Raw genomic sequence first — 26666 nt, 5'->3', positions numbered from 1 at the left:
GGGGGTGCTGGTCAGATTTATGGCAAAGACTTGTTCTGGTGAAGGGTTTGATGAACAGCTGTAAAAATATAGTGAACAGTTGGGCAAAAAGACTGCAATCTTTTAAGCCATGTAACTGATTTGTACCCAGACTATGCTGGTCCTAGGGCGCCAAAGCAGAGGAAATTCCAGGCAAGCAATGGGAGGTGTCTGAGGCTCAGGATGGTCAGGATTCATTAGCATTCTGTCAGCAAGGCACTATACCTTTGGAACAGCTTGCTGATCAGAATGGGTGGACAATCCAGTGGTTTAACCATCAGAGCCCAGCTGGCCAGTTACACAGGGTAAGTATGGAGGCAGGAGAGGAATTCATATGGATCCAAGGGACACTTCATCACCTCATTTTTAAAAAAAATTTAAGTTTAAACCTTAATTTAAGCAGTGGTTCTTTCAAGCACTATTGCCCATCACATACCTCAATAATACTTGAAAACTGATGTGACAGCACCCTGATTTGAAGGAATAATGAGGCTCCCTGTTGGGCTCCTGGACCACTCATTTCAAGGGCCCCATTACCCCCTCCCATTCCTGCCTGCCTCGTCAAGGGGGTGTAATAGCACAGTAGCAATCCAGAGGGCAGGGCTAATTGTCTGGAGACATGGGGGAGAATTTTCTCCCCATCGGGGGGAGGGGTGGGCGCACCACCATTTTATGTGGGCGGGCCAATTAAGCCCGGCCTGTGTGACGCGCACTGGAAGCGCTGTGCGCTCTCTGTGCGGGCAGGGGGAGGAGGCTGAGTCAGGGCCTGTGTTCTTACACGCATGAGCGCAAAAGAGCACAGAAATCTCCCTGAGGCACAGAGCTGCCTCAGGGAGATTAGTTTGAATTTGAAAATTTTAAATAAAGAAAAAAAAAATTTTAAGACATGTCCCCTCATGTGACAGTGTCACACGAGCTGGGACATGTCTATGACTTTTATTTAAAATTTTTATTAAACTTTAAAAACCTTCATGAAACCTAATCCTGCCTGTGGATGAAGTATCACGATAAATGCGAAGGCCGCCTGGGCTCTTCGCCTGCCCCCCGCCAACCTTAAGGTTGGACGGGCAGCTCCATTAATTAGTTTAATTGATATTTAAATGGCCTGGATAAGCCTTTGACAGTTCGGCGAGCGCACAGCCAACTCCAGTTCAATTCATATTACATGACACAATTTTAGTTCAATACTGGAAGCTGTTGAAACCATTTGATTTGTTGCTTTAACCGTGGCCCGGTACTCAGGTCATCAATTGTGATACAAGTGATAGATGGGAGGAGGCTCATGTCAGAGTTTATGCTGCACATGGACCATCTTCTGTGCTGTACATTCTATGGTAATGCTACCTAAGATCAATAAAAAAATCTATGGTGCAGGATCAAGTTTCTCAGAAAACTCTTTAGGCACAATTATTGTCAAAATGCAGTGACTTATGCAAGCAAACCTGAGGAACATTTTTCGCATAGTATCATCCCAAAAACATGAATAAGATAGATAACTAAATCGTCTTTGATGGTCTTGATTACAGGAGGAATGTTGACAAAGATTCTGCAAATTTTTGTGAAGAACAATGCCACCAACATCAACATCCATCCAAACCAGCAGCTTGTTCCAAACATTCATCCAAGCCAACCACATCATATCTGAAGGGCACCACCTCCGACAATGCAACACTCGCTTAGAATTACACTGCAATGGCAGCCTTAACTAGATGAAGCAGTTCAAAGACACTGAATTAGTCAATTTAAATGGATGATTTGAATTATTGTTTTTTGAAGAAATGAAATATGCAAAGCATATAGAGGAAAACCAAAATTTGGAAAGGGCGTATGAGCAATGCTTTCAATGTTTAAAGATTCAAAAGGTAATAGGATGCAGAGTAGTGAATTGCGAATTTGCAAAAGTTATCTCAGATGCTACAAGCCCAAGGTTGATGTTACAAACCAAGCTTGGACTACTACATTCAGTTTATACATCACAAACAGGACAATCCAACACTGGAGAAAGGAACCAGGCTCTTTCTAGGTTTAATGGAATGAGCTGAGGGAGTGTAAAGAAGGTCAACTCCAAGTTTTGAGAGGGAACAGGGACATCACATCCATATTAAATGACATAGGTAAATTAAGCTCAGAACACTTTCCAAGTTAGCCAAAATAGGGCCAAAGGAAGGCCAAACTTAAATAAGTAAATTTAAAAATTAGCAAGAACTTCTTTACTCAAAACATAATCTCCCAGGCAGGGCAAGTAGAGCCAAATACATTGATGGAAGTGTGAATAGAATGAAAGGATGAGTTCTGTAGGAGCAATTAATCTTTCTGTCCTATGACTTAAAGTCTTATACCATAACATCCCAAAATGTGTTTTTTTTAATGAGAACGTTTTATGAATTTTTGAAAGTACTGTACTTTTAAAGTATTGGTTTGCTCAGTCAATACAGCCCATATAAATGTGTCAGGTTAAAAGTTCCACATTAAAAAGAAAAAAAATTCACCAAAGTGTGTTTTTGACATAAGACAAGTCAGACCACAAAAAGCCATTTGTGCCATTTTTTTTTCTCTAATTCATTCGCAGGGCATGGGCTTCATTGACAGTCAGCATTTATTGCCAGTTCCCAACTGTCCTTGACAAGATGGTGGTGAATATGACGACTTGGACCACTATAGTCCTTGTGCTAAAGATACTCCCACAATGCTGGCAGGGAGGAAGTTTCAGGATTTTGACCCAGTGATAATAAAGGAACGGTAATATATTTCCAAGTCAGAATGATGGTGGCTTGAACGGGAACTTGCAGGTGGCGGTGTTCCCATGTCCTTCTATGCGATGGCATTTGCAGGTTTGGGAGCTGCTGCTGAAGCAGCCTTGGCAAATTCATAAAATCACAGCAGTTACAGAAGGTGGACATTCAGCCTGTCTTGTCCTTGCTTCGATATGGTACACACTGTAGCCATGTTGTGCCAGTGGTGGAGTGAGTTAATGTTTAAGGTTGTGGATTAAAGCTCATCCCTCTGGTATCAAAGGCTCAAATTCATCTTCATTGAAATAAAGTTACAAAATGATGTTTAAACTCATGTTTGACTTGCCCCTACCTGAAAAAAACTGCAATGTACTTTGATGCAGAACCAACAAAGATACTGATGAAGAAATGCACTAGATGGGGCTTGCTTATCACTCACCTGCTTGGTTCAGTCTGTCATCCTCCTCTACTCCATGATAACTTTTCTGCTGTGATTGTGAAATCCTGTGTTGCAAGGTTGCTCGTTCCTGTTCAGCCCTCAACAGTTGAGAGCGCAAATCATCTATCTAAATTCACAGATAAGACTCAGTGAGTCAGTAGAGCATTACCATTTTTGCATTTCAAATCTTTTCAAAATGCAAGTGTTTTCTATGTTCAGCAGCAGACGTGTCCAGCACGCCTAAATAGAAGACTGCAAGAAAAGTTTAATAGCGTGAGGGATGAACAATGGAGAAATATTTTTTTTAAATTATCTGGCATCCTCATTCAAAAATAGTTCTGGATGTACTTCGTCAGAACAGAAATAAAATGTGACAGACACCAAATAATGGTCCAATCACGGCAAACAAGGACATCTGGCTAGTTTTGGTGCAGCAAATGCAGCTGCATTTAAAAGTCTTCTCGTCATCTGGTGTGTGAGACAGCAGGAGAGAGAGGATACTAACAAAACTAAAGGTGGTTTTAGATTAATGCATTCTAGTTACAGTCAAAAATAAAAAAGGGAAAAAAAGCTGCAAGTCTGAAATAAACAAAAATACTGGAAATACACTAGCATCCGAGAGAGCTTCATTAGATCGCTTGATTCTACTTAACAACTGCTGTTTACATTTATGTAGCACATTTCAAATTGTAAAAGTTCCCTCAGGAGTGTTATCAGAAAATATGAGAGACCAACGCATATAAGGAAATATTAGGATGTCACCGAAAGCTTGGTCAAAGAGGTAGGTTTTAGGAAGCATCTTAAAAGGAGACAGAGAGCAGGTGAACGAGGCAGAGGTTCAGGGAGGGAATTCCAGAGCTTAGGGCCCAGACAGCTCAAGACATGGCTGCCAATAGTGGGGTGAAGGAATGCAGGGATGTACAAGAAGCCAGAGGCCCAGATTTTCGTCCCTAGGTGAGGTTCGCGGAGTTGGGAAATGTCCAGACTCGGTGAGCCCAACCTTTAAACTTGGCCGCCCGCAGGTGGTATTTTCGGTGGGGGAGGGTATGGGCTAAAAGAGGAGTTGGGGCGGGCGACCCCGGAATGAATCCGCAGGCTGCTGGATATTGGGGCGTGCTGGACACAAGGCCTGCTTCTGTGCCCCAGCACTGTGTTGAAATAAATAAAAGATAATAAAACAAAAATATCCCTCTAGCCCTCATTCCCCTCGCACACCCCCAAAAACTCCCTATGCTCCATCCATGCCAACCCTATGCCAACCCATGCCTCTGCCCACCCCCATGGCCCCCCACACCCTATGCCAATTTAGTGCCCCCTACCCATACCCTATGGCCCCTCACACCCCTATGCCAACTTAGTACCAACTCATGCCAAACTGTGCTCCCCATCCACACACTTTGCCCTACCCCCTCTATGCCAACTCAACTATGCTTGGACAGTTCCTTGACAGCTTTGACACTTCTTGGGTAACTTTGGCAGGTTTGACACTTCCTGGATTGCTTTGACAGGTTTGACAGCTGGACAGCTAGACAGTTCCTAGACAGTTCTTTCACAGTTTAATAGTTTCAATAAGTTTGTGCATAAAAGTGCATAATCATGTTCAATTTTAACAATACCAAAGGGTGCCTTAACTCTCCCAAAGGGTGCATTACCTTTCCCAAAAATGTCTCTGGGGCCTATCCAAAGAGGTACCTTACCTCTCCAAAGTGGTGCCCTGACTATCCATAAGAATCCATCAAGTTCAGACCTCCTCTTCTAATCTGCACACTTCGGATTCCACACTCCTGGTCTTCCAAAATGCCACTTCAGTGGAGACAGCTGGTGATTTAAATGGCCAGCTGCCTCTGCGAATCATGCATACACGAACTCTGGCCAGTCCTGCCCCCGTGAAGATGGAAATGTCGGGTTCGGGGACGAGAATCAGAAATTTCAGCCATTTCCAGAATGGAAATGGACCAGAGGCAAAAATCTAGTCCAGAATTGGAGAAACACAGATATCTCGGAAGATTGTAGGGCTGGAGGAGGCTACATCAATAAGGAGGGGAGAGGCCATGGAGGAATTTAAACAAGAATGTTAAATCTGAGGACCAGGAGCCATTGCAGTTCAGCCAGCATAGGTGAACTTGATTTTAGAGTTAGGTTCAAGCAGATTTAAATGTCCACAGCTAAAATATTGAGCTGTTATTTTCTCCTCACAGCTGGCAATAATGGGCCTCCCAAGTATTTCTAGCATTTTCTGTTTCAGGTTATAAACAGAAATACATGGAAAGAACAACATGGAAATAAGCCAGTCAGCCCTTTCAGTCCCTGTCGGCCTTTACCCACCTTAATTGATATTTACCTGCAGTCATAAGCAACTAATATTCTCCTGGTCCATGCCACGTGAATGCTTTAATCCAACAAGATGGTGCACAAGAGCAGTGCATGAGAAATCTCCTGTGATTTCTTTCCCTTCCCCAAGATTTGGAGTTTGTCATGTGATGAATCATAATTAAGTCAAGAAATAAATACTGCAAGAAATAAATACTGCTCTGGCAATTTGCTTTGTAGATGTTTAGGAAAGCCTAGCTTAAGGTCATGCACTAGCTACTGACTCCATCCCTCTCCCTGGCAACAGTTAGGCTAAACCAGTCTGCTTAGTGTCATATTTGACTCAGAGATGATTTTCAGGCCATATATTCACACCATCACTAAGACTGCATATTTCCACCTCGGTAACATCACCCAACTTCACCCATCTCAGCTTTTGGCTGAAACCCTTATTTAAGTCTCTGTTACTTCGAGATTTGACTATTCCAACACACTCCTGGCTAGTCTCCCACATTCTACCCTCCATAACTTAAGGTCATCCAAAACTCTGCTGCCTGTGTCTTAACACAGACCAAGTCCCATTGCCCTCTCATGCCCATGCAAGGTAACTTACATTGGCTCCCAGTCAAGCAACATCTTGATTTCACAATTCTCATCTTTATTCTTAAATCCCTCAATGGCCACACCACTCCCTATCTCTGTAATCTCCTCCAGCCCCACAACCTTCCGAGATGTCTGAACTCATCTAATTCTGGTTTCTTGAGCATCCCCGATTTTAATTGCTCTATCATTCATGGCCCTGCTTTCAGCTGCCTAGACCCTAAACTCTGGAAACCCCATACTATACCTCTCTGCCTCTTTACCTTGTTTTCCTTCTTTAAGACACTCCTTGAAACCTACCCTTTTTGGCCAAGCTTTTGGTCAACTAACCTTATGTAGCTCAGTGTTCTATTTTGTTTTATAATGTTCCTGTGGAGATTGTTCCTTGGGACATTTTATTACATTAAAAGTGCTATATAAATTTAAGTTGCTGTTGTAAATGTGATATTTGCTGTTGTTTATGTGATACTTAAAGAAGTACGAGGATGCCTAGTGAGCTTTGGAAAGGTGGTCCTAAATCGGGCTTCTCTGTGGAATTTCACAAAGCTGTATGAACCACATTCTCTTTATGCCAATGAACTCTCCTCCAGGTGGTTATCAGGCACCTCTCAACCGGATGAGCGAGCCAGAAAATCATACGCAATTATCACTAGATCTGAACCAGGAGAAAATCATCTTTTAATGGCCCAGTGCACAGCCCTTTCTATTAATCAGCATGGTAAATGATATCTGTACTGAATTAAGCTTATGTTGCTGTAGCCTTCAGTTCCAATCAGCAGGTGGCAGAGCCTTATACCTTACAGCAATATGTTATATCGCAAGTTTGTGTACAGCATCATTCAGCAGCTACAATCAAGTATACCACTGCATACCTGTACACAGGTTTATTTGCAATGCCAGGCAAACACAAGAATCAGGGAATAAATTGGGGAGGTGGGGGGGGGGCAAGAAAAACAAAAAGGAAGAGCAAACAAAATAAAGTTACAAAAGAAAATAGTTTAAGATAGTTGTTTGGTAGTACAGAACTTGAGTATTGCTGAAAAAAAGACATTTTGTCGAAGCTTTTCATCTTGCACCCTTGCTCTCGCAAACATCTTTGTTGGGTTCCACGAGAAACGTATCTCCAATGGAATGACACCTAACCTACTGCCCCTTGCATATTTTCAATATGTGCATGATATGTTTGCTATACTTAAATCCATAGCAGCATGGAATAATATCCTTGCATGTCTTAATGGGCTTCATCCTGTGCTCAAATTCACCCTTAAAATGGAGCAGTCAAATGAACTCCCTTTCCTTGATGTACTAGTTGAGAAATGTGCCAGGGGGGTTTTCTATGATGGTCTACCGCAAGCCTACCTTCACTGGTCCATACACACGTTGGGGTTCTTCCAGTTCCATACGATATAAAACTGACCTTATCAGCAACCTTGTAAATAGGGCCCAAGCCATTTGCTCACCATGCAAGCTTGATGCTGAAATAGGGTGCATCAAAGACATCCTGCTGGATAGTGGATACCCTGATCAGATCATTTTGCTCTGTATATCTCATGAACAAACCTAAGGCTATCACTTTCAGCCCTGAAAAGTGCCCAGTCTACCTCAGGTTACCCTGGTAGGGCAAGGTATCTCAAAAATTTGAGCAACAGATGAAGCTAGCTGTTTCACACTGCTACAATGCAGTAGCAAAGCAAGTGGTATCCGCCACTAACAGGAAGGACGCTGCTGTCAAGCCAAAAAGACATTCTGCCTATCACACAAATGAGTAATGTGGTATATGAATTTCAGTGCCGGTGTGTATGTAGACCGTACGTGCCAAAGACTGGTGGATCATATCAAACAGCATGTCCCTTCCGCTGTTCACAATGGGCAAGGTACAAACTGCACGCAACCAGCCCGTGCTTATACAACTCAAAACAGTGTCCAACATTAGATGTGATTCCCCGAATGGACAACATTTGCCTCAGTGTGCTAAAAATTACGTTAACAATCAATTTAAGATAGTCACTCGGGCTGGCAGTGTGGCACATTTGCGTGTACTGGAAGCTACATATATAAATACACAGGGCCCCATTCTTTGCAGACAGAAAGAACATGTACATACATTGTGCCTGTTTCAGCGAAACAAAATAAGTGACAGCCATTCGCTGGTTCATTCCTCAGGGCAATGCCTTGACCAGAGCCAAGCTGCCTGGTTTAAATTTCAAACAATACTTGGCAGTTAACTGTCAGTCACCATTCTCTATGGCAATGCCTCTACCAATCAGAGTCCACTTGCCAACCAATCAGCATTCTCGTCTCATACAGTATAAAGTTGTTGTTTCCCCTGACACTGGTATTCTTGCGATTGTCCTGATAAGTGCAAGACGAAAAGCTTCGACAAAATTTATTTTTTTAAGCAATATTCAGAGTTTAAGATAAAAGATGGATTAATCCATGAACAACAGGATGTAGCTGACAACAACTGTAACAAAGACAGACACCTCACAACACTGACCTCCATTTTTCATGGGGTCAGAGTAAACCTGAAGAACATCACTGTAGTCGTTATAAACCCAGACAAACAAGGCAAAGGCCATGAGTTCAAATCCTAACATGGTTGTGAAACTGAATTCAATTAACCTAGTAACTTGGAGTACTGTGATGGGCATCATGGAGGTAATGATGCAGCACTTCCACCAGCAATGTGTCTCATGGCAACTAATTGGTGCACAACAATATCCTGCAAACAGCAAGAGAATGAATGGCCAGTTCATCTACTTTGATGATGTTAGTTGAGGGCTAAATGTTGGCTAAGGCACCAAACCTTTTTGAATGGTGCCAAGGCATCTCTTAGGACCAGCTGAACAGGCAGACAGGGCCTCAGTTTAATGTCTCATCCAAAATAAATCCCACTCAACAGGGTAGCATTTCCTAGTTGTCAGCCTAAATGACATGTTCAAATTCTGCAGTGGGGTTTAAACCTATAACCATCAGCATTTGGGATTCACTACACGCAATGTTTGGGGGCAGCATCTTAACTGGTAGTTTGCAGCTGAAACAGTTTATGTTCCTTGTTTAAACATGGAGGTCCAGCTTATGATCGAACTATTTTATGCTGCTGCTTAAAGACGACTAGCAGCCTCACGATAGCACACCAATTTTTTAAGATGCTAGCCACAGTATAGGAAGAAGTTTTATGGAACAGGTCGAGGACCATTATGACCACATAGATTACCCAAGGATAAAACAGAACAACAAAAGATTTTCTTCTCAGTCACCGCTTAATAGGAACCCCTGAGCATTAGGCAATTTCTTCTGTCTACCTGACTGGCCAGTGTTTCCCGACTTCCTTCTGACTGATCCAACCTTCGGCGTGTGCGGCCAAGCTCTTGTTCAATCTTAACATAAAATACAAAAAAAATTGGATGAGTATACAAGGCAATTAGATGTTGTTAATATACCATAAACCTCCTGGGAAGTTGCTCACATGTATCCTGTGGTTCGGAGCGCTGCTGATCTTTCCTACTAACTTGACCGGTCCCCCCTGTGGGCCACTACTCTTGACAGGAAAAATCCAGGTAATTGTGGCTCTTCAAACTGTTGAGGTCAGACTACAATGCTAATGCTTTCAGGTGCCACACCAGTGATCACTTCCTTTCTTTTGAAATAAAAACGATTTTGATGAATTTTTAGTGCTTCAAAATTGTCGTCTGGAGAACACTGGCAGAAACAAGAGAGAATATCCAAATCCTGACAGTAAAAGAGCTAGTGAGTTTTTTAAAATCTGCTCATAGGGTATAATCAAGATTGGCATTTATTACCCATCCCTAAATGCCCCTAAGATGGTGAGGCCTGCTTTCTTTCTTCATAGTGCCTTGGAACATTTCACAACATTAAAGATGCTAAGTGGTTCAGCTTAAACCACTTCAGAGGGTATTTAGAGTCACCCAATTAATTGACTAGTATCCCATGATGGAAATCAGTGATGTGCTTCTGCACTTCCAACAATAAATTTAATGAGGAAATAATCACTAAAGCATGTGAGCCATCTGGACACAAACCTTTTCCTGCCGGCATGAGTTTGAATCAAGCTTAGACCGATTGAGACAAGAGTCTCCCCTGTCTACCGGCTACAAGGGGTCTATACGAATTGAGTTTGGGCAGCTTTCAACCCAGTTGCTAATGTATATACATCCACATGACAAACTACACCCAACTGCCATTAATGGCAATCTCACACAGATAGAGCACTGGTGTACAAAGTAGATAAGCGTCAGCGGTGTAGCTGGGCATTTTCAAGGGGTGAGGGTTAAGAAGCAATGTTGAGAAAGAGTTGAGGGAGCTTGCCTGGCCTGGGAGCAGGCAATGATCAAATGCTTGAAATGTTCCATTCCCCAACATAAAGCATACCTCTCAATCTCAGCAAATTCACAATAAAATAGTCTTTTTTTAAAAGTTGGTTCTTTGTAGAATTTTTATTGAGCATGATTTCTGGATTTCCCAATGAGATGAATTCCACTCCAGTCAATGCTCACTTAGTGATTAATACTTTGGGTCATAATTTAAGGCTAATGGCACTCGCCATTATTTATATGCAAATTCTACAGCAAAGCCAAATGCGAGGTTAAGAACGTCCAAAAGTTGCTGCCTGAATTATACCACTCCACTGTGAGCTTCAAAAATACAGCATTTCACCAACTAGCTCACCATTAAGAAGTTTGAAAGGTGTGAAGTTGCTGTATTAGAGTAGATACAAACTAAATTCACGGAGAAAGTGGTCATCCATTTCAGCCCAAATACTTTTAACAAGATAATAAGTGTTAGTTACTGCCAGTCAACCTTTCTGGCACTATAAATTAACTATTGTAAATGTGAAGTCTCATTCTTTCAGGTTTTAATTGCTAGAGAGATTTTAAAATTATAAAAGAAAATGGGCTGAATATATTCCACCGCCCGCCCCCCCCAACACCCCGGAAGCAAGGTTGGCATGGAGCCCAACCCAGCAGTGCTGCTGACAGGCTAAACAAGCGCTGGGTGGGACTTCCACCCCTCACCGGGCATCAAGTCCCGGCCTCAGGAGCTGCTGGTCAATCCAATTGGCCGGCAGCTCCATCATTTCCAGCAGCGCCAAATGCACATTAGTGGGTGGCGCTGGGACTGCAACGGGAAACAAGAAGGAGCAATGCATCCCTGGAAACAGGCAAGTCTGGGGCCATGGTTGGAGGGGGTTTGGGCAGGTTAGAAAGGGGGTGGAGGGTTGGTGGGTTTAAGGCTGCAGGCAGGTAGGAAGAAAACGGGGGATCCGGAAAGGTAGAACTCCCCACTTCCTGCCCACCCTTTGAAGAATTTATTTTAAGAAACAGGCTGTCCACTCCCACCCGACTGCCCATGCCAAACGTTTTGTGGCGTGGGCAGTGTATTATCAGAATCAGCTGGCTTGGTAACATTTAAATATGGCAGACAGGCTGCCGATTTTGGTGCCCACCCGGCCACCCATCCCATATTAAGGGTGTGAGCTTGGAGGGGGGTGGGCCCTTGCCAAAAACATGCCTGGCGGGGACACAAAAAAATGTAGCCCAATGTTTTTAAAATTTCCTTCCCTGTCTATCTTTTTTTGCAAACTCTCATTGCCTCTTCATTTCTCTTCCTGTATCTGGTTTGGCATTCAATTCACTGATTTTATTTTACACTTCCTTCTTTGTAATCACGCTGTTAATTCATAATCGTTTAACCTGATTGGTTAAAGAGATACATAGTTGTTTGCCCCATTTCACTCAGTTGCTAGGTGGCCGATTTCCCTCTCCGAGAAGTTACCAACTCACACTTTCAACAAATCACCACACAAAACATTTTAAAAATCTAAATGTGCAAGCACAGGTCTAAGTAACAGCCAACGTCATTAGATTCACTCCTCCAGCAAATTATGGGGCATTGAGTTCTATTTGGCAATTATTTTAAATTCAGTCGAAACAATTGCCATAAAATAAAGATAATCCCTCCAGTGATTTTACATTATTGCGATTTGCCCACTTGTGAAAGAAAAGCAACAGCGCAGTGTCATTGCTTTAATATTCTACATACATTTACAAATTGAGGAAGCTTCATAACTTGAAAGCTCCATTAGCACAGAAAACAACTTATTTACCTAAGCATAATGCCAATGTACCACAGTTCCCACAATAATTCTGCAATTGTAAGCTAATTGTCCGTATTTGCAAAGAATCCATTCTTCACAATCTATATATAAAATGATGCATACATGTGCCTAAGTACAGTAATTATACCAATGATTGCAACAAAGTGTACGATGTGTTCTTTAGAAACAGCATTACATTACAATTGTAGAATTATTGGATGAATCATTGGTGACTCACAAGTAAATGACAATGCATTTATACTCTTTCAAGTTATCAACAGTCATGGATTGCAACTCTTTGAGTACAATCACAGTTCTTGGTTTTCCGGGAGTGGGACATGAACCCACAACCCTCTGATTCAAAGGCAAGGGTGCTATGAACTGAGCCACAGCTGACACCTCACAATGAATGCATTTATGTTGCATCCATTACAAAACTTATGGAGTGGTCTCAAAAGTTTTCACTTTAATCCCAAACTCACAGCAATTTGAGTTTTGGACAATTTGTCATTGTTTAATATGTAAAAAAGAAGTCACTCCTATATTTCTTATGCTCTTATCTTCACTGAGGGTTTTGAATGTTTGGAATTTTCTGCCCTAGAGAGAGTTGTGGATGCTCAGCTATTGAGTGTATCCAAGACTGAGATCAAAAGATTTTTGGACTCTAGGGGAAGTGGCGTTGAGGTCAGGGGAAGGTCATGATGTTATTAAATGGCAGACTCGAGGGGATGTATGGTGTTCTGCCCCCGTCTCTCAATGTATTACATGGGTGATATTTCCAATATGGCCTTTGATTTTACAATGCACTAAGAAAGCAACTCTGGAGTGTGCTATTTGTCACCAATCCTTATTTCAGCTCACAGGGACTGCTTATTCATCTGAGTTTGAAAAGTTCACTCCTTCTAAATCCCACAAGCCTATTTAACATTTTTAGCACAGTTTAATAAATCAAGCATCAATTAAAGCGTAATTGACTGTAGGGGAAGTTCCAGTGTCATAAATTTTCAATGAGAGGCTGCCAAGTTTAAGAGTGTTAGACATTCAGCATCCCTTTGTAGTGTCAGCCCAGGGTGACCAACAGTGTCAAAAAGATAAAAGCAAAATACTGCGGATGCTGGAAATCTGAAACCAAAGCAGAAAATGCTGGAAATATTCAGCAGGTCTAACAACTCTGTCTTTCCCTCCATAGATGCTGTTAGACCTGCTGAGTTTCTCCAGCATTTTCTGTTTTAGTGTCAAAAAGATTACACGCAGCCATGGGTTTTTATACTTCAGTGGCAAGAATCCCCCACAAGTTCCACCAAAAGGTAACATTCCATGGACTTATTTTTGCCCTGTCTAAAAACTAGAGGGAAAATGTCACAAAGCACTTAATTACCTTCCACTTGAAGGCAATGGTCACTTTAAGCCTAAGGGAGTTGAGGAGAGGACATATCAAAGACATCTAGCATCTTCTCTAAAATCAGTATCTCAAAGCTTTCTCTGTTCTTATTAGCAAATGAAACTCCCAAATCACTGGTTAAAAAATGAATTAAACTAATTAACTAAATTCCAAAAATGGATCTGCCTAATTTTCATTTTAAAATTCTCTTTGCTCCTTTTTCATCTGTTTTATTCACCCTGCTAGAATTGATAGGGTGGATACCAGGAGGTTGTTCTCTCTTGTGGGGACACTAGAACTAGGGGACATAATTTAAGAATAAGACAGAGGTGAGGAGAATCTCGTTCTATCTGAAGGTCATTAGCATGTGGAATTCTCTTTCCCAGAAAGCAGTGGAGGCTGGGTCATTGAATTTATTCAAGGCTGAGTTAGATTTTTTTTTATAGACAAGGGGGTCAAGGGATATTTGGGGGGGGGGGGGGGTGAAGACAGGAAAGTAGAGTTGAGACCACAACCAGGTCAGCCATGATCTTATCGAATGACAGGGCAGGCTCAAAGGGCCGAATGGCCTACTCTTGCTCCAATGTCCTATGTTCCTATGTAATGTCACACTCTTAGCTCTCCTTTAAAATCCTCGTTTTCCACCATCCCCCAAGCCCCACCCTGAGACTCTCTTTAAATTGATCTTACCGCACTCTGGTTCTCCCTTAAATCTCTCACCTCCATGTTAATCTTTTTACCTAAATTCACAGTCTCACCATAGCCCTTGCCATCTCCATGATCTCTTGACTCCCAGTACCTTAATCACAACAAGGTTATCGTTTCCTTCTACCCCTCACCACTCATGTCCTCACAGCCCCTTCCAATCTCACTTCCTTCTGCATCTGTCCTGGGAAAATTTACTCTCCCCTGTCAGGGCACTTTCAAGCTCCTAATTACCAAGCCTTTGGTGCTCCATCTGCCACAGCTCTCCGAAAGCTGTTAATCTGCTCGATCACTCTATTGCCTATTTGAACATTCCCTAACCTTTCCTTCCCCTTTAGGTGAATTGCTGAAACATTAAATGTAGCACATATTGTTTTAGCATTATTTTTTCAGTGCAAAGATATCAAAAGTCCCCACAAACCAAAGATGCCACATTATTCATGAAGCTTTTTAAAAGCTTTGATAAAGACCATCTGGCCACTCGTGGGACTTCTGACCCTCAAAATATCCAAAGTGAGATACAACAATTGAAAACATCTAGTATACAATTTAAAAAGTGAAGAATCCTACTCACCACCTCCACAAATTACAATATTTAATTAAAGGGATATAAATAATTCACAAATAATCACTTGAATGTTTTTATTTTAAATCTGTAATTTTCATTATCCCTCTGAAAGCTTAAAAACTATATATTGATTGGAGACTGGCCATTTGTTGGTCACAGCTGTCCATTAATGTTGGTAAAAAATTTCTTAATAACTTTATTTTGTCTGCTGATGAGTACTTACTTTAGTAAATATGCTGTCAGACCTGCTGAGTTTTTCTAGCATCCGCAGTATTTTGCTGTTATTTCTCTACTGCCTTCCTTATTAGTCTTACCTCCTTCATCCTTCAGTAACTTGTGTATGGTAGCACAACGCTTATGTTACTGGGATAATAGGCCTGGACTAATGATGAGGTGAATTCAAATCCCATTATAGTAGCTGGGGAATTAAAATTTAATTAATAAAATAAAAATCTACTATCACTAATGGTGAAAACTCAGCAGGTCTGACAGTATCTGTGGAGAGAGAAACAGAGTTGGTGTTTTGAGACCGTATATGGACTGTGTTTCTGTGTTTTTTAGTAGAGAAATGAATCCTCAATACAACAAAGGCAATGATTAGGGTTTCAGCAAGTGGAGGAACAGCAGCAAGGGTCCTAGAATGGCAACTCAGAAGTCATGAATTTAAATCTATTATGGTAGGCCATCAAAACTAATTGAATAAATCTTTTTTTGCTGGAAATCAAGCATGAATGTTTCCAGATCATGGGAAAGACACAGCAGTCTTGGTGACATCACTTGGGAAGGAAACTTGGCACGCCTACTTGGTCTGGCCTAAATCTCATTCCAGTTCCCACGATGTGATCCCACTCTCAGTAGCCTCAGGCACCTGGGGATGGGTAATAAATACTGCCTTGTTATTGTCACCTATATCCCAACAACTAACTCCGAGCCAACCTAGCTAATACTGGAGAATTAAAAAAGCTAATAGATATAGATGTAAGGTTATTTGACTTGGACTGAGTATTGAGCAAAGGAAACAGGTACAAAATGAAAAGGTTTCCCGCGACCGGGGCTTAGAAAACAGCGAATATACATGGTGTGAAATAAATGCAACAAAATTCTAGAAAAAACAGATGAAGTGTAATTGAGAAACCCATTCAAAAATGTGACTGAATGGTCAACTTTTGTTGATAAGTGCTCCTGGGAAGTGCGTTGGGACTTAATACTTTGTGAAAAGCACTGCGTACATGCATTGTTGGTGCTGGTGTGTTTCTGTATTGTCTGTAGAAGGAATGGAACTGATACATGGCCTTTCCTTAGTATGATGCTCGATTTTATGTAACCCTCCTGGTCACCTAACTCCAGTGTAAACCCAGCTCCCTCGATGGTTGTTGTTAAGAACTTCACATCAGTTTCGCCTCCCCCATTTATAAAACTATATCCATTTTGTGGAGTGATCTTTAAAAAAGGAGCACAGACGATTGGAGTTTACTGTATAGAACTTAAAACAAGAACACAGAAAAAAGGTGTGAAAAGACCATCAGGCTCCTCCCATCTAGTTGGAGTACAACTACATAAACCACTGAACAGCCCTAACTATGCAATCTCCAACGGAGGAATAACAAAATCCCTGCATAAGAAATTCAGAAAATGTCTGCAACTCCCTACCCTAACCTACCCCACCCCACCCCCATGGCAAACAAAGTTACACTCAAGGAGACAATGTATAGTCCCAGCTAATAATTTATCCTCTATAACATGTACTCTTCTTTCAGAAACTTGATAAATTCTCTTTCAAAGGAAACCTAGCAAATCAGTAGCCATCACTTCACCTAACTGCTTTTGGCACGCAGTTATTTATGTTTTTGGAGGTCTTGAGAGTCAGTAGGTAGCACTCTTGCTTCTGAGCCAGAAGCTCCAGGTTCAAGTCCCACTGCAGAACTTGTCGGCCATGGAAGGAGCATTCATGATGCAGTTCAATGGGCTAATAATCCTTCTAATACTTCCCCACTATTTCCCAAAGGGATATGTGTGTGTGAAGATACAAAACAATATATGTTTGCAAAGACAGCAGCCAATTTGTACACTGCCAAGTCCCAGAAACAGCAAATAAAATGACTAGCCAGTCAACTGGTTTTCTTTGATGCTACTGCAGAACTCCTTTTCTCTTCCAATATGGGGCCCCGGTTTATCATCTGATCCATAAGACATAGGAGCAGAAATTAGGCCATTCGGCCCATCGAGTCTGCTCTGCCATTCAATCATGGCTGATAAGTTTCTCAACCCCATTCTCCCGCCTTCTCCCCATAACCTTTGAAAAAAGATCCAAAAGATTGTGCCTCCAACAGTGCAGCGTTCCCACCATGTTAACTGAATATTGATCGTGTTTACTTGTGTGCAGGTGGTGGGTTTTAACTGGGCATTCACTTGAGCACTCTTATAAATAGACACAAACTAAAACTGTGGTTGCTCGGTTAGGAGATGTATGTTTGCAACGTGAGACTCTGTAAATAAATATAAAAATGTGCAAAGGTTGGCTCCAGTTCTATCCTTCACCAATTGGCTTTCTGGAATAGAACACACCATACCGTACTGAAGGATTAAGTTAGATTATCTGTAGAGTGGCTTGAACCCACAACCTTCTGACAGAGGCACGTGCACTGAGTCAACCATCTTCATCCCCTTGTTCTTTTTTCCTCTCCTTACAGTGGATACCTAGTGATCCATACAGAACATTTCATCATTTTCATTATGTTCAAATACTTGATGGTGAGAATGTGGAACTCTATCATATACAGCGCTTGAGGCAAATAGCATAAATGTATTTAAGGGGAAGCTAGAGAAGTACTTGAAGGAAAAAGAAATAGAAGGATATGTTGACAGGCCAGAAGTAGAGTGGAAGGAGGCTTATACGGACCATAAAAACTGGCATAGACTTGTTTGACAAAAGGCCTGTTTTTGTGCTGTAAAATTCTGTGCAGTTCTATGCATGTAACGTACAACCTGTTCCTCAGATAATCTTATTTGCAGTTCAATAATAATAATTCAAACGGGGACTGTTTCATGGTCAAGAAGACATAATCAATCAAAATATTAACTTACCAGGGACTTCTCATCTTCAGATCTTGAAAGTTTACTCTTCATCTCTTCCACTTCATTAATTTTACCATCGCGCTTCTTCAACTCCTTTTAAAACAAAGCAAAATTATATTTCAATTATTGCAAGTGGAAAAGTTCAAATAGAATTTGAATCTCAAAAGGAAACAAAAGTTTGGAAGAGGGTAGGATACCTTCTTTTCCAAATATTCTGACAGTTATGTGGAAACAACACACAAATATTAACAGATCTCCTACAGGTTTCCATAAGCCGAGATGGAGGTCACATTATTTTATAATGACAGGGATTTTTTTTATTCATTCGTGGGATTTGGCATCGATACCAAGGCTAGCATCCCTAAGTGCCTTCGAGAAAGTGGTGGGGAGCTGCCTTCGTGAACCCTGCCGCCCACCTGGTGAAGGTAAGCTCACAGAGTTATTAGGGAGGGAGTCCCAGGATTTTGACCCAGCAACAGTGAAGGAACGGCAATATAACCAAGATAGAATGGTGTATAACTTGAAGGGGGACTTGGAGTTTGGTGTTCCTCTGTGTCTGCTACCCTTGTTCTTCTAAATGGTAGAAATTGCAGGTTTGGGAGGTGCTGATGAAGAAGCCTTGGTGATTTGCTGCGGTGCATCTGGTAGGTGGCAGCCACAGTGCACCGGTGGTGAAGGAGACGAATGTTTAAAGGGGCCGGTTTCTTTGCCCTGGATGATGTTGGGCTTCTTGAATGTTGTTGGAGCTGCACTCTCAGGCAAGTGGAGAAATTATATCACACTCCTGACATGCACGTTGTGGATGGAGGAATGGCTTTGGAATCAGAAGGCGAGTCAGGCCTGCTCTTGTAGCCACAATATTCATGTCATTGGTCCAGTTCTGATCAATGGTAACTCTTCAGGATATTGACGGGGGGAATTCTGCGATTGTAATCCCATTAAATGTCAAAGGGGGTTGGGTATGAATTTCTCTTGTAGGAGATGGTCTTTGCCTAGCATTCAAATGGCAAGTAACTTCTGCACCACTTATCAGCCCAAGTCTGAATGTTGTATAGGTTCTACTGCATGTGGGCAATGACTGAAGGGACAGTAACTGGCTGGATTGAATTTGTCCTCTTTTTTGTGGGCAGGACACATCCGGGCAATTTTCCACATTGTCAGGTAGATGTCAGTGTCAAAGCTGTCCTGGAACAGCTTGGTTAGAGGTGCGGCTAGTTCTGGAGCATGTCTTCAGGTTCTGTACGTGGAATGTTATGATGCTCATAGCCTTTGCTGTATCCAGTGCCTTCAGTCATTTCTCGATATCACTAGGAGTGAATCAAATTGGTTGAAGTCTCACAGCTATGATGGTGGAAACTCAGGAGAAGGCAGAGAAGGATCATCCACTCCGCACCTCTAGCTGAAGATGGTTGCAAACACTTCAGCCTGGTCTTTTGCACTCACATGCTGGGTTCCGGCAACATTAAGGATGGGGATATTTGAAAAGCCGCCTCCTCTGCTTAGTTCTTTAATTGTCCACCACCATTCAAGACTGGATGTGCCATAACTGCAGAGCTTTGATCTCATCTGTTGGTTGTGTAATCGCATCACTTTGTCTATGTTTATGCTTTGCCGACAGCATCATGCTTACACTGTTTAGCACACATGTAGTCCTGTGTTGCAGCTTCACCAGATTTGACCTCATTTTTAGGTATGCTCAGTCTTGCTCCTGGCATGCTTTCCTACACTCCTCATTGAACCAAGATAGATTCCCTGGCTTGATGGCAATGATAGGTTGAGGAATCTGCTCGGCCATGAGTTACAAATAGTTGTTTAATATATTTCTGCTACTGATGATGGCACATAACATCTCATGGATGCCCAGTTTTGAACTGCACATCTGTTCTCAATCTATCCAATTTATCTTGGTGGTAGTGCCACACAACATGATGGAGGGTGTTCTCATTATGAAGACGAGGTTTTGTCTCCACAAGAACTGTGCAGTGGTCACTCCTAACGCATGAATAGATGTATCCGCAATAAGTCAGTTGGTAAGGACGAAGTCAAGTGGGTTTTCCCCCCCCACAACGTTGGTTCTCTCATCACCTGCCACTAGCCTAGTATGGTAGCTATGTCCTTGAGGACATTAATGAGGATGACTTTGCAGGGTTGACTGATTGGGTGAGCCTTCATTGTGTTTGGTGCCTAGGTCAATGCCAGGTCAGCCATCTGGTTTTATTCTTATTAGACATTTTCAATTCCAAGTTTTATTGGATTGAATTTAAATTCCCCAGCTACCTTGGTAGGATGTGCACTCATGTTTCTTAATCATTAGCCCAGGCTTCTGGATTACTAATCCAGTAACATAACCAGCATCTAAGGTATGGATTTACAGGGACTGAAAAAACAAATTCCATTTTTATTAAGTGCTATCCTTAGATTTAACTGGTTATTTGGGAGTGAATTCAACAATTCTGTTAAATTTATACATATGATCTTAATAGGTATAAATCACTTAAGAAATAGGAGCAGGCAGCCATTTGGCCCCACAACCTACTCCGTCATTCAACAAGATCATGCCTGATCTGATTGTGGCTTTAATCCCACTTTCCTGCCTGCCTTCCCTTAACCCTCCACTCTCTTGTAGATCAAAAATCTGGCTAACTCAGTCTTGAAGATATTCAATAACCTAGCCTCCAATGTAATTCTCTTCCTTAGAGCAAAGAATAATGGCCCTCAGAAAAGAAATTTCTCCTCAATTCAGGCTTAAATGGTAGATCTCTTATTTTTGAAATGTGTCCCCTAGTTCTAGGCTCCCCCATGAGGGGAAATATCCTCTCAGCAACTACCCTGTCAAGCCCCCTCAGAATTTTATGTTTCAATAAGAACTCCTCCCATTCTCCTAAACTCCAATGAGTATAGGCCCAACTTGCTCAACCTTTCCTCATAGGACAACCCCATCATCCCAAGAATCAGCTCAGTGAACTTTTTCTGTACTGCTTTCAACGCAGGTTGTTATGAAAACTATACTTCGCTCAGAGTTGACAGCGGAGGTCAGGAACTTCAATTCCCGACAGACCTTGGAACTTCGGCGCATGCACAAACCCGTAGTGGGCTGTACATGAGCAGTTCTGCGGTGTACATCCTTTGGGCCCAGGACAGGCTTAGCGTGCCTGCACGCACAGAGGGAGGGAAAAAAAAGGCATGAAGACCCTGGTCAGGTGACAAGGAGCAGAGCACCACTGAGAAGAGCAGCCCCAGGCAGGGGGCAGGGAGAGGTCTCAAAAGGGAGAGGACACAGAGAGAGGTCCCAAAAGAGTGTCCCAGAGAGGGGACTGGGACTGGAAACGGTCCCAATTTAGTTAAAAAGAGGGAAGCAGAGAAACAGGCTCCATACAGGAAAAGGGCTGAGGGGAGCAGGCTTTAAGTGAAGAAGGCGGCTGAAAATTGATGACTCTGTGCTGTGGGTCATTGGGCAAAGGTACCCCCATGGAGCAGCAGTGCTCTGTTCAGCGTGGCTGAAGTTCTGAAGTTGTGCTTGCGAGTTGGGTGCAAACTCAGGAATCCAGGGGGACGGAATCTTGGGAGTCGAGATTAAAACCCTGCAAGGTGGGCAGCCGTTGCCGCCGTCTGAGTTGGAGCAACTTTTGGAGAGAATTCCAAAGTTAGGTCTTCAAAGGTGAAGACTGGAATCCCTCATGTGAAAGACAGAGTTTCAGTGAGATTGGTTAACTCGCTGTACTTCTGACGTCTGGTTGAGAAATCCATGGGTTTTGTCATATCGTATTTGCCTTTTATTGTGGTGCATTCAACCACAGTTTGCCTGTTAATTCACATGTACCTCATATTAACCCTGAATGTTGTTAGAGTATAAGACAGATACTGTGGCAGCTCACCACCACCTGCTCAAGGGCAATTAGAGATGGGCAACAAATGCTGGCCTAGCCAGTGACACTCACATCCCATGAACAAATTTTTAAAAAGTTTTATCTTTCTGACCTTGTATAGTAAAGTTTATTTTTGTTTGTTCAAAACCCCTAGAATCTTGCAGCTTTATTCTTTCAGCAAGTGTTTTGAATCTCAAACTTCAGCCACTTTAAACAAAATATTATTCAGCTAGGGACCATTCAGCTTAGGGGACCCCCAACTTGGGAGTCTGGTCAAGGATCCTAAGGTATATCCCTCTTTAAGGAGACCAAAACTGTACACGGGATTCTAAGTGTGGTCTCACCAATGCCCTGGACTGTTGTAGCAAGATTTCCCTACTTTTTACTTCGCATTCATTTAACCAAGTAAAAGATTATATCTCTTAAAACCTTTAAAGATGAGGTGTGCAAGATATACTGGTTTGAGTTAGATACTAAATACTAGTTTTTAGTAGTAGTGGATAGGACCATGAGCTTTAGCTTTAGGGGAGGGAGGGGTGGGGTGGATCTGTGCTTTGATAGCACTACAGAGGGGGGCCAAAACTGCAATTGAGCTGCCTGGGATTTTGCAGCACTACAGAGGTAGATCCACAAGTTTGGGAAAATCAATATGTGGCACTTGGATTTTACCTCAATGGTGATTTCTTTGCATCTGTCAACGGCGAAGTGAGGGGCAAGGCAAGGCTCTAGTAGCAACAGGGAAACCGTCAGGCCTGATGGAACTGGTTTGAGCCTCTCAGAGATATTTTCAGATGTTAAATGCTGCATTTAGGAACTTCAGAATAATAGGCCATTCAGCCCCTGTAGCCTGCTGCTCCAATCAACGAGATCATAATTGATCTGTCTCCTAACTCTATCCACCTACCTTGGTTCCCCATCCCTCAATAACTTTGGTTAACGAAAACCTACTGACTTCTATGAATGGTTTCTTCAAGTGAATTTATGTCTTTGTATCTGTCTGCATCTTATGAGTGTCAGTAATCAGAATGTTTACAGGTTCTGAAGATAAAAACACACAACATATAGTTAGAAATGAGAAACAGAGTTAACCTTTCAAGTCTGTATGACCTTTCTTCAGAGCAGCCCTGAAGAAGGATCATACAGACTCAAAATGTTAACTCTGTTTGTCTCTCCACAGATGCTGCTAGACCTGAGTTTCCCAGCATTTTCTATCTTTGTTTCAAATTTCCAGCATCCGTAGTATTTTGCTTTAATAATATAGTTACGAGTCCTTGTTGGCTTTCAAAATTCACCTCATGTAAAAAAAAATAGGATAAGATGATTTCTATCTCAGTTTAGTATGCTTTCTGAAGTTTACAATTTGTTTTACATCTACCAATTTACAATTTGTACATCCAAGTTACAAAACAAAGGTGATGAGTAATCTTTCACATTTTCCCCTCACACTTCCATGCATTTCACAGGCAGTCTCGAGTTACACTTTCAGCAAATTAAATCTCTCTCAAAAATTTCAAGCAGCTTTTGTTAAAGATGGAGAACAAAAGCAAATCACCATTCCCAATTTTTCTAGATAACGTTCCTCATCACAGCTGCCATGCTATCACAGTTTTTAAAAAATAGTTTAACGTCCACTCTTTAAATATTGGAGACAACTTTTCAAAATAAATTCATCATGTTGCTATCTATTCATCCAACACATGCATAAGTATTCTTTACATTAAAATCCCTTGTTTTTCTAAATTACAAATAACCTATGATACAAATACCCTAATAGTTTTTCCACTTTTACTAATTATGAATCTAGCAATAGAAGAATAAAATTAAAAACACAACTAGATGAAGGCGGCAAGACTTGTATCAATGAGGACTAAAGTTCTCTGCAGTTCTGTAAACATAGAATATGGTATTAAACAAGTTAAATCAGGCTCAGTTTTACCTAATTGTTAGCAGCATTTTAATAGCAACACCATCATTGATCAACTTCAGTAGAAGAGGAAAAGACTAGCAGATAGGAATTAAATTGTAATATTTTTCAGGTTAAGGTCACAAGCAAAACGATCAGTGACAAGATTACATCAGGAGAAGTATAAAGCATCAAGGAAGTTATTTAGCATCTAGACCCTGAACAAAGATATTTACAGCAATAGTGATAGTAGCGATAGGATTAATGGCACTCTGAGAAACACAGCAGTGATTGATAATATATCATGGCATTTAATGATTCTATCAACTAAAACCATTTTGGATGTCAGTATTGATATGGATCATTTACCACATCTCAAAAAGACCTCCATGTACCTCCAAAAAGACAACTTTTGGTCTAACATTTTAATTGCATCATTGGATACCAAAATATTAAAAGCTCCAGTTATAACTTTAGGAAGAATGTCAAGACTTCAGAGAGGGTTCAAAGGGGATTTACTAGAATGGTCGTAGGGATCAGGACCCAAGTTACAAGGCGAGACTATTTTTTTTATTCGTTCATGATGCGGGCATTGCTGGCAAGGCCAGCTTTTAGTCCCCGTCCCTAATTGCCCTTGAGAAGGTGGAGAGTCACCGCCTTGAACTGCTGCAGACCATATGGTGTAGGTACACCCACAGTGCTGCTGATGAGGGCAGGACTTACAGAATTTTAAGCCGGCAACGGTGAAGGAGTGGTGATTTGGTTCCAAGTCAGTATGGTGCATGACTTGAAGGGAAACTTGCATGTGGTGGTCTTTCGGTGCATCTGCTGCACTTGTCCTCCCAGGTGGAGGAGGTCGTAGATTTGGAGGGTGCTTTCAAAAAAGCCTTGGTGGGTTGCTGCAGTGCATCTTGTAGATGGTACACACTGCAGCAGCTGTGCGCGTCGTGGAGGGAGTGAATGTTAAGTTGGTGGATGGTGTGCAGATCGAGTGGGCTGCTTTGGCCTGGGCGGTGTCAAGGTTTTTGAGTGTTGTGGGAGCTGCACTCATCCAGGCAAGTGGAGAATATTCCATCACACTCCTGACTTGTGCCCTGTAGATGGTGAATAGGCTTTGGGAGTCAAGAGATGAGTTACTGACTGCAAAATACCCAACCTCTGACCTGTCCTTGTATCCACGGTATTCATATGAGTTCAGTTTCTGATCAATGATAACACCCAGGATGTTGATGGTGGAGGATTCAGCAATAGTAATGCCATTGAATGTCAAACATGGTTAGATTCTCCTTCAATAAAGATGATTGTTGCCTGGCACATGTATCGCACAAATGTTACTAGCCACTTAGCAGCCTAAGCCTGAATGTTGTCCAGGTCTTATTGCACGCAGACACCGGCTAATTCAATAATTGAGAAGTTGCAAATGGTACAGAACATTGCAGAATCATCAGTGAACATCCCCATTTCTGACCTTATAAGGCGGCAAGGTCATTGGTGAAGCAGCTGAAGATGGTAAGGCCTAGGGTACTCCCCTGAGGAACACCTGCAACGATATCCTGGAACTGAGATGATTGACCTCCAACAGCTACAGCCATCTTCCTTTATGCTAGGTATGACTCTAGCCAGTGAAGAATTTTTCCTCTGATTACCATTGACTTCAGTTTTGCTAGGGCTCCTTGATGCCACACTCAGTCAAATTCTGCCTTGATGTCACGGGCAGTCACTTTCAATTCACCCCTGGAATTCAGCGCTTTTGTCCACATTTGGACTAAAGCTAAGGGGGTCTGGAGCTGAGTGGCCCTGGCAGAGCCCAAACTAAGCATCAATTGCTGAGAAGGTGCTGCATATTAGCACTGTTGATGACATCTTTCATCACTTTGCTGATGATCAAGAGTAGACTGGTGGGGTGATAATTGGTCAGATTGGATTTGTCCAGCCCATAACGTAAACAATTTTCCACATCGTCAGGTAGATAGATGCCAGTGTTGTGATTGTACCGAGACGGCTTAGCTAGCTCTGGAGACAAATCTTTAGTACCGCAGACGGGAATTGTCCAGGCCCATAGCCTACGCAGTATCCAGTACCTTCAGCTGTTTATTGATACCATGCAGAGTGAATTGAATTGGCTGAAGTCTGGTATCTGTGATGCTAGGGACTTCAGGAGGAGGCCGAGATGGATCATCTCCACAGCACTTTTGGCTGAAGATGGTTGCAAATGCTTCAGCTGTATCTTTTGCACAAAAGCTGGGATTGTGCTCCTTAGGGCAGGAAAGGTTAAGTGAAAATTTTACAGAGATTTTAATGGCAAGTAAGGAGAAGCTGTTGCCAACACTTCGGTAACCAGAGGATAGAGATTTAAGGTAATTGGCAAGGGCCAGAGAGAAAATGGGGAGAATTTATTTTTAATAAATGCAATGGGTTATGATCTGGAATTGTCTGAAAGGGTGGTGGCAGCAGATTCACTAGCTACTTTCAAAAGGTAACTGGATAAATACTTGAATGGGAGGAAATTACAAGACAATTGCAGCAAGAGCAGGGGAGTGGAGTTAACCGGATTAGCTCTTTCAAAAGCCAGCACAGGCACAATGGGCCAAATGACATCCTTCTGTGCTGTAAGATGTTATGATACTGCAATTTAATGGTTCTTTTATTTGTTCATGCAATGTGTGCATCACTGGCAAGGCCAGCATTTATTGCTCATCCCTAAAAGTCCTTGAGAAGGTGGTGATTAGCCACCTCATGAACTGCTGCAGTCCATGTGGTGTAGGTACACCCACAGTGCTGTTAGACAGGGAGTTCCAGGATTTTGACTGAGCAACAATGAAAAAGCAGCGATGTACTTCCAAGTCTGGATGGTGTTTGGACCATAAAAGGACTTAATGAACCACCATTCTTTCTACTACCGTACACATAGCATAGAAAGCAACAAAGGGTCACCAATGCTGTGTCCATCC

At 42.1% G+C, this 26666-nt stretch overlaps 1 protein-coding gene across 3 annotated transcripts in view; it reads right to left on the bottom strand.

The window, feature by feature from the left end:
* The window catches only part of cep128 (centrosomal protein 128), a 326023-nt gene that overhangs the window by 256355 nt on the left and 43002 nt on the right, over window positions 1-26666 (bottom strand). For all 3 annotated transcript variants that reach the window (XM_078562064.1, XM_078562065.1, XM_078562066.1), the window contains exons 9-11: window positions 17956-18039; window positions 9405-9479; window positions 3190-3316 (exon numbers count right to left, since the gene is read on the bottom strand). In XM_078562064.1, coding sequence (XP_078418190.1) covers window positions 3190-3316; window positions 9405-9479; window positions 17956-18039 — 286 coding nt within the window. The remainder of the gene's footprint in view (window positions 1-3189; window positions 3317-9404; window positions 9480-17955; window positions 18040-26666) is intronic.

The sequence above is a fragment of the Cetorhinus maximus genome, chromosome 18 (genome assembly GCF_964194155.1).
Source record: "Cetorhinus maximus chromosome 18, sCetMax3.hap1.1, whole genome shotgun sequence".
Lineage (NCBI taxonomy): Eukaryota > Metazoa > Chordata > Chondrichthyes > Lamniformes > Cetorhinidae > Cetorhinus > Cetorhinus maximus.
Note: the sequence above shows the minus strand (reverse complement) of the source record. Positions and strands in the feature narration are given on the sequence as shown.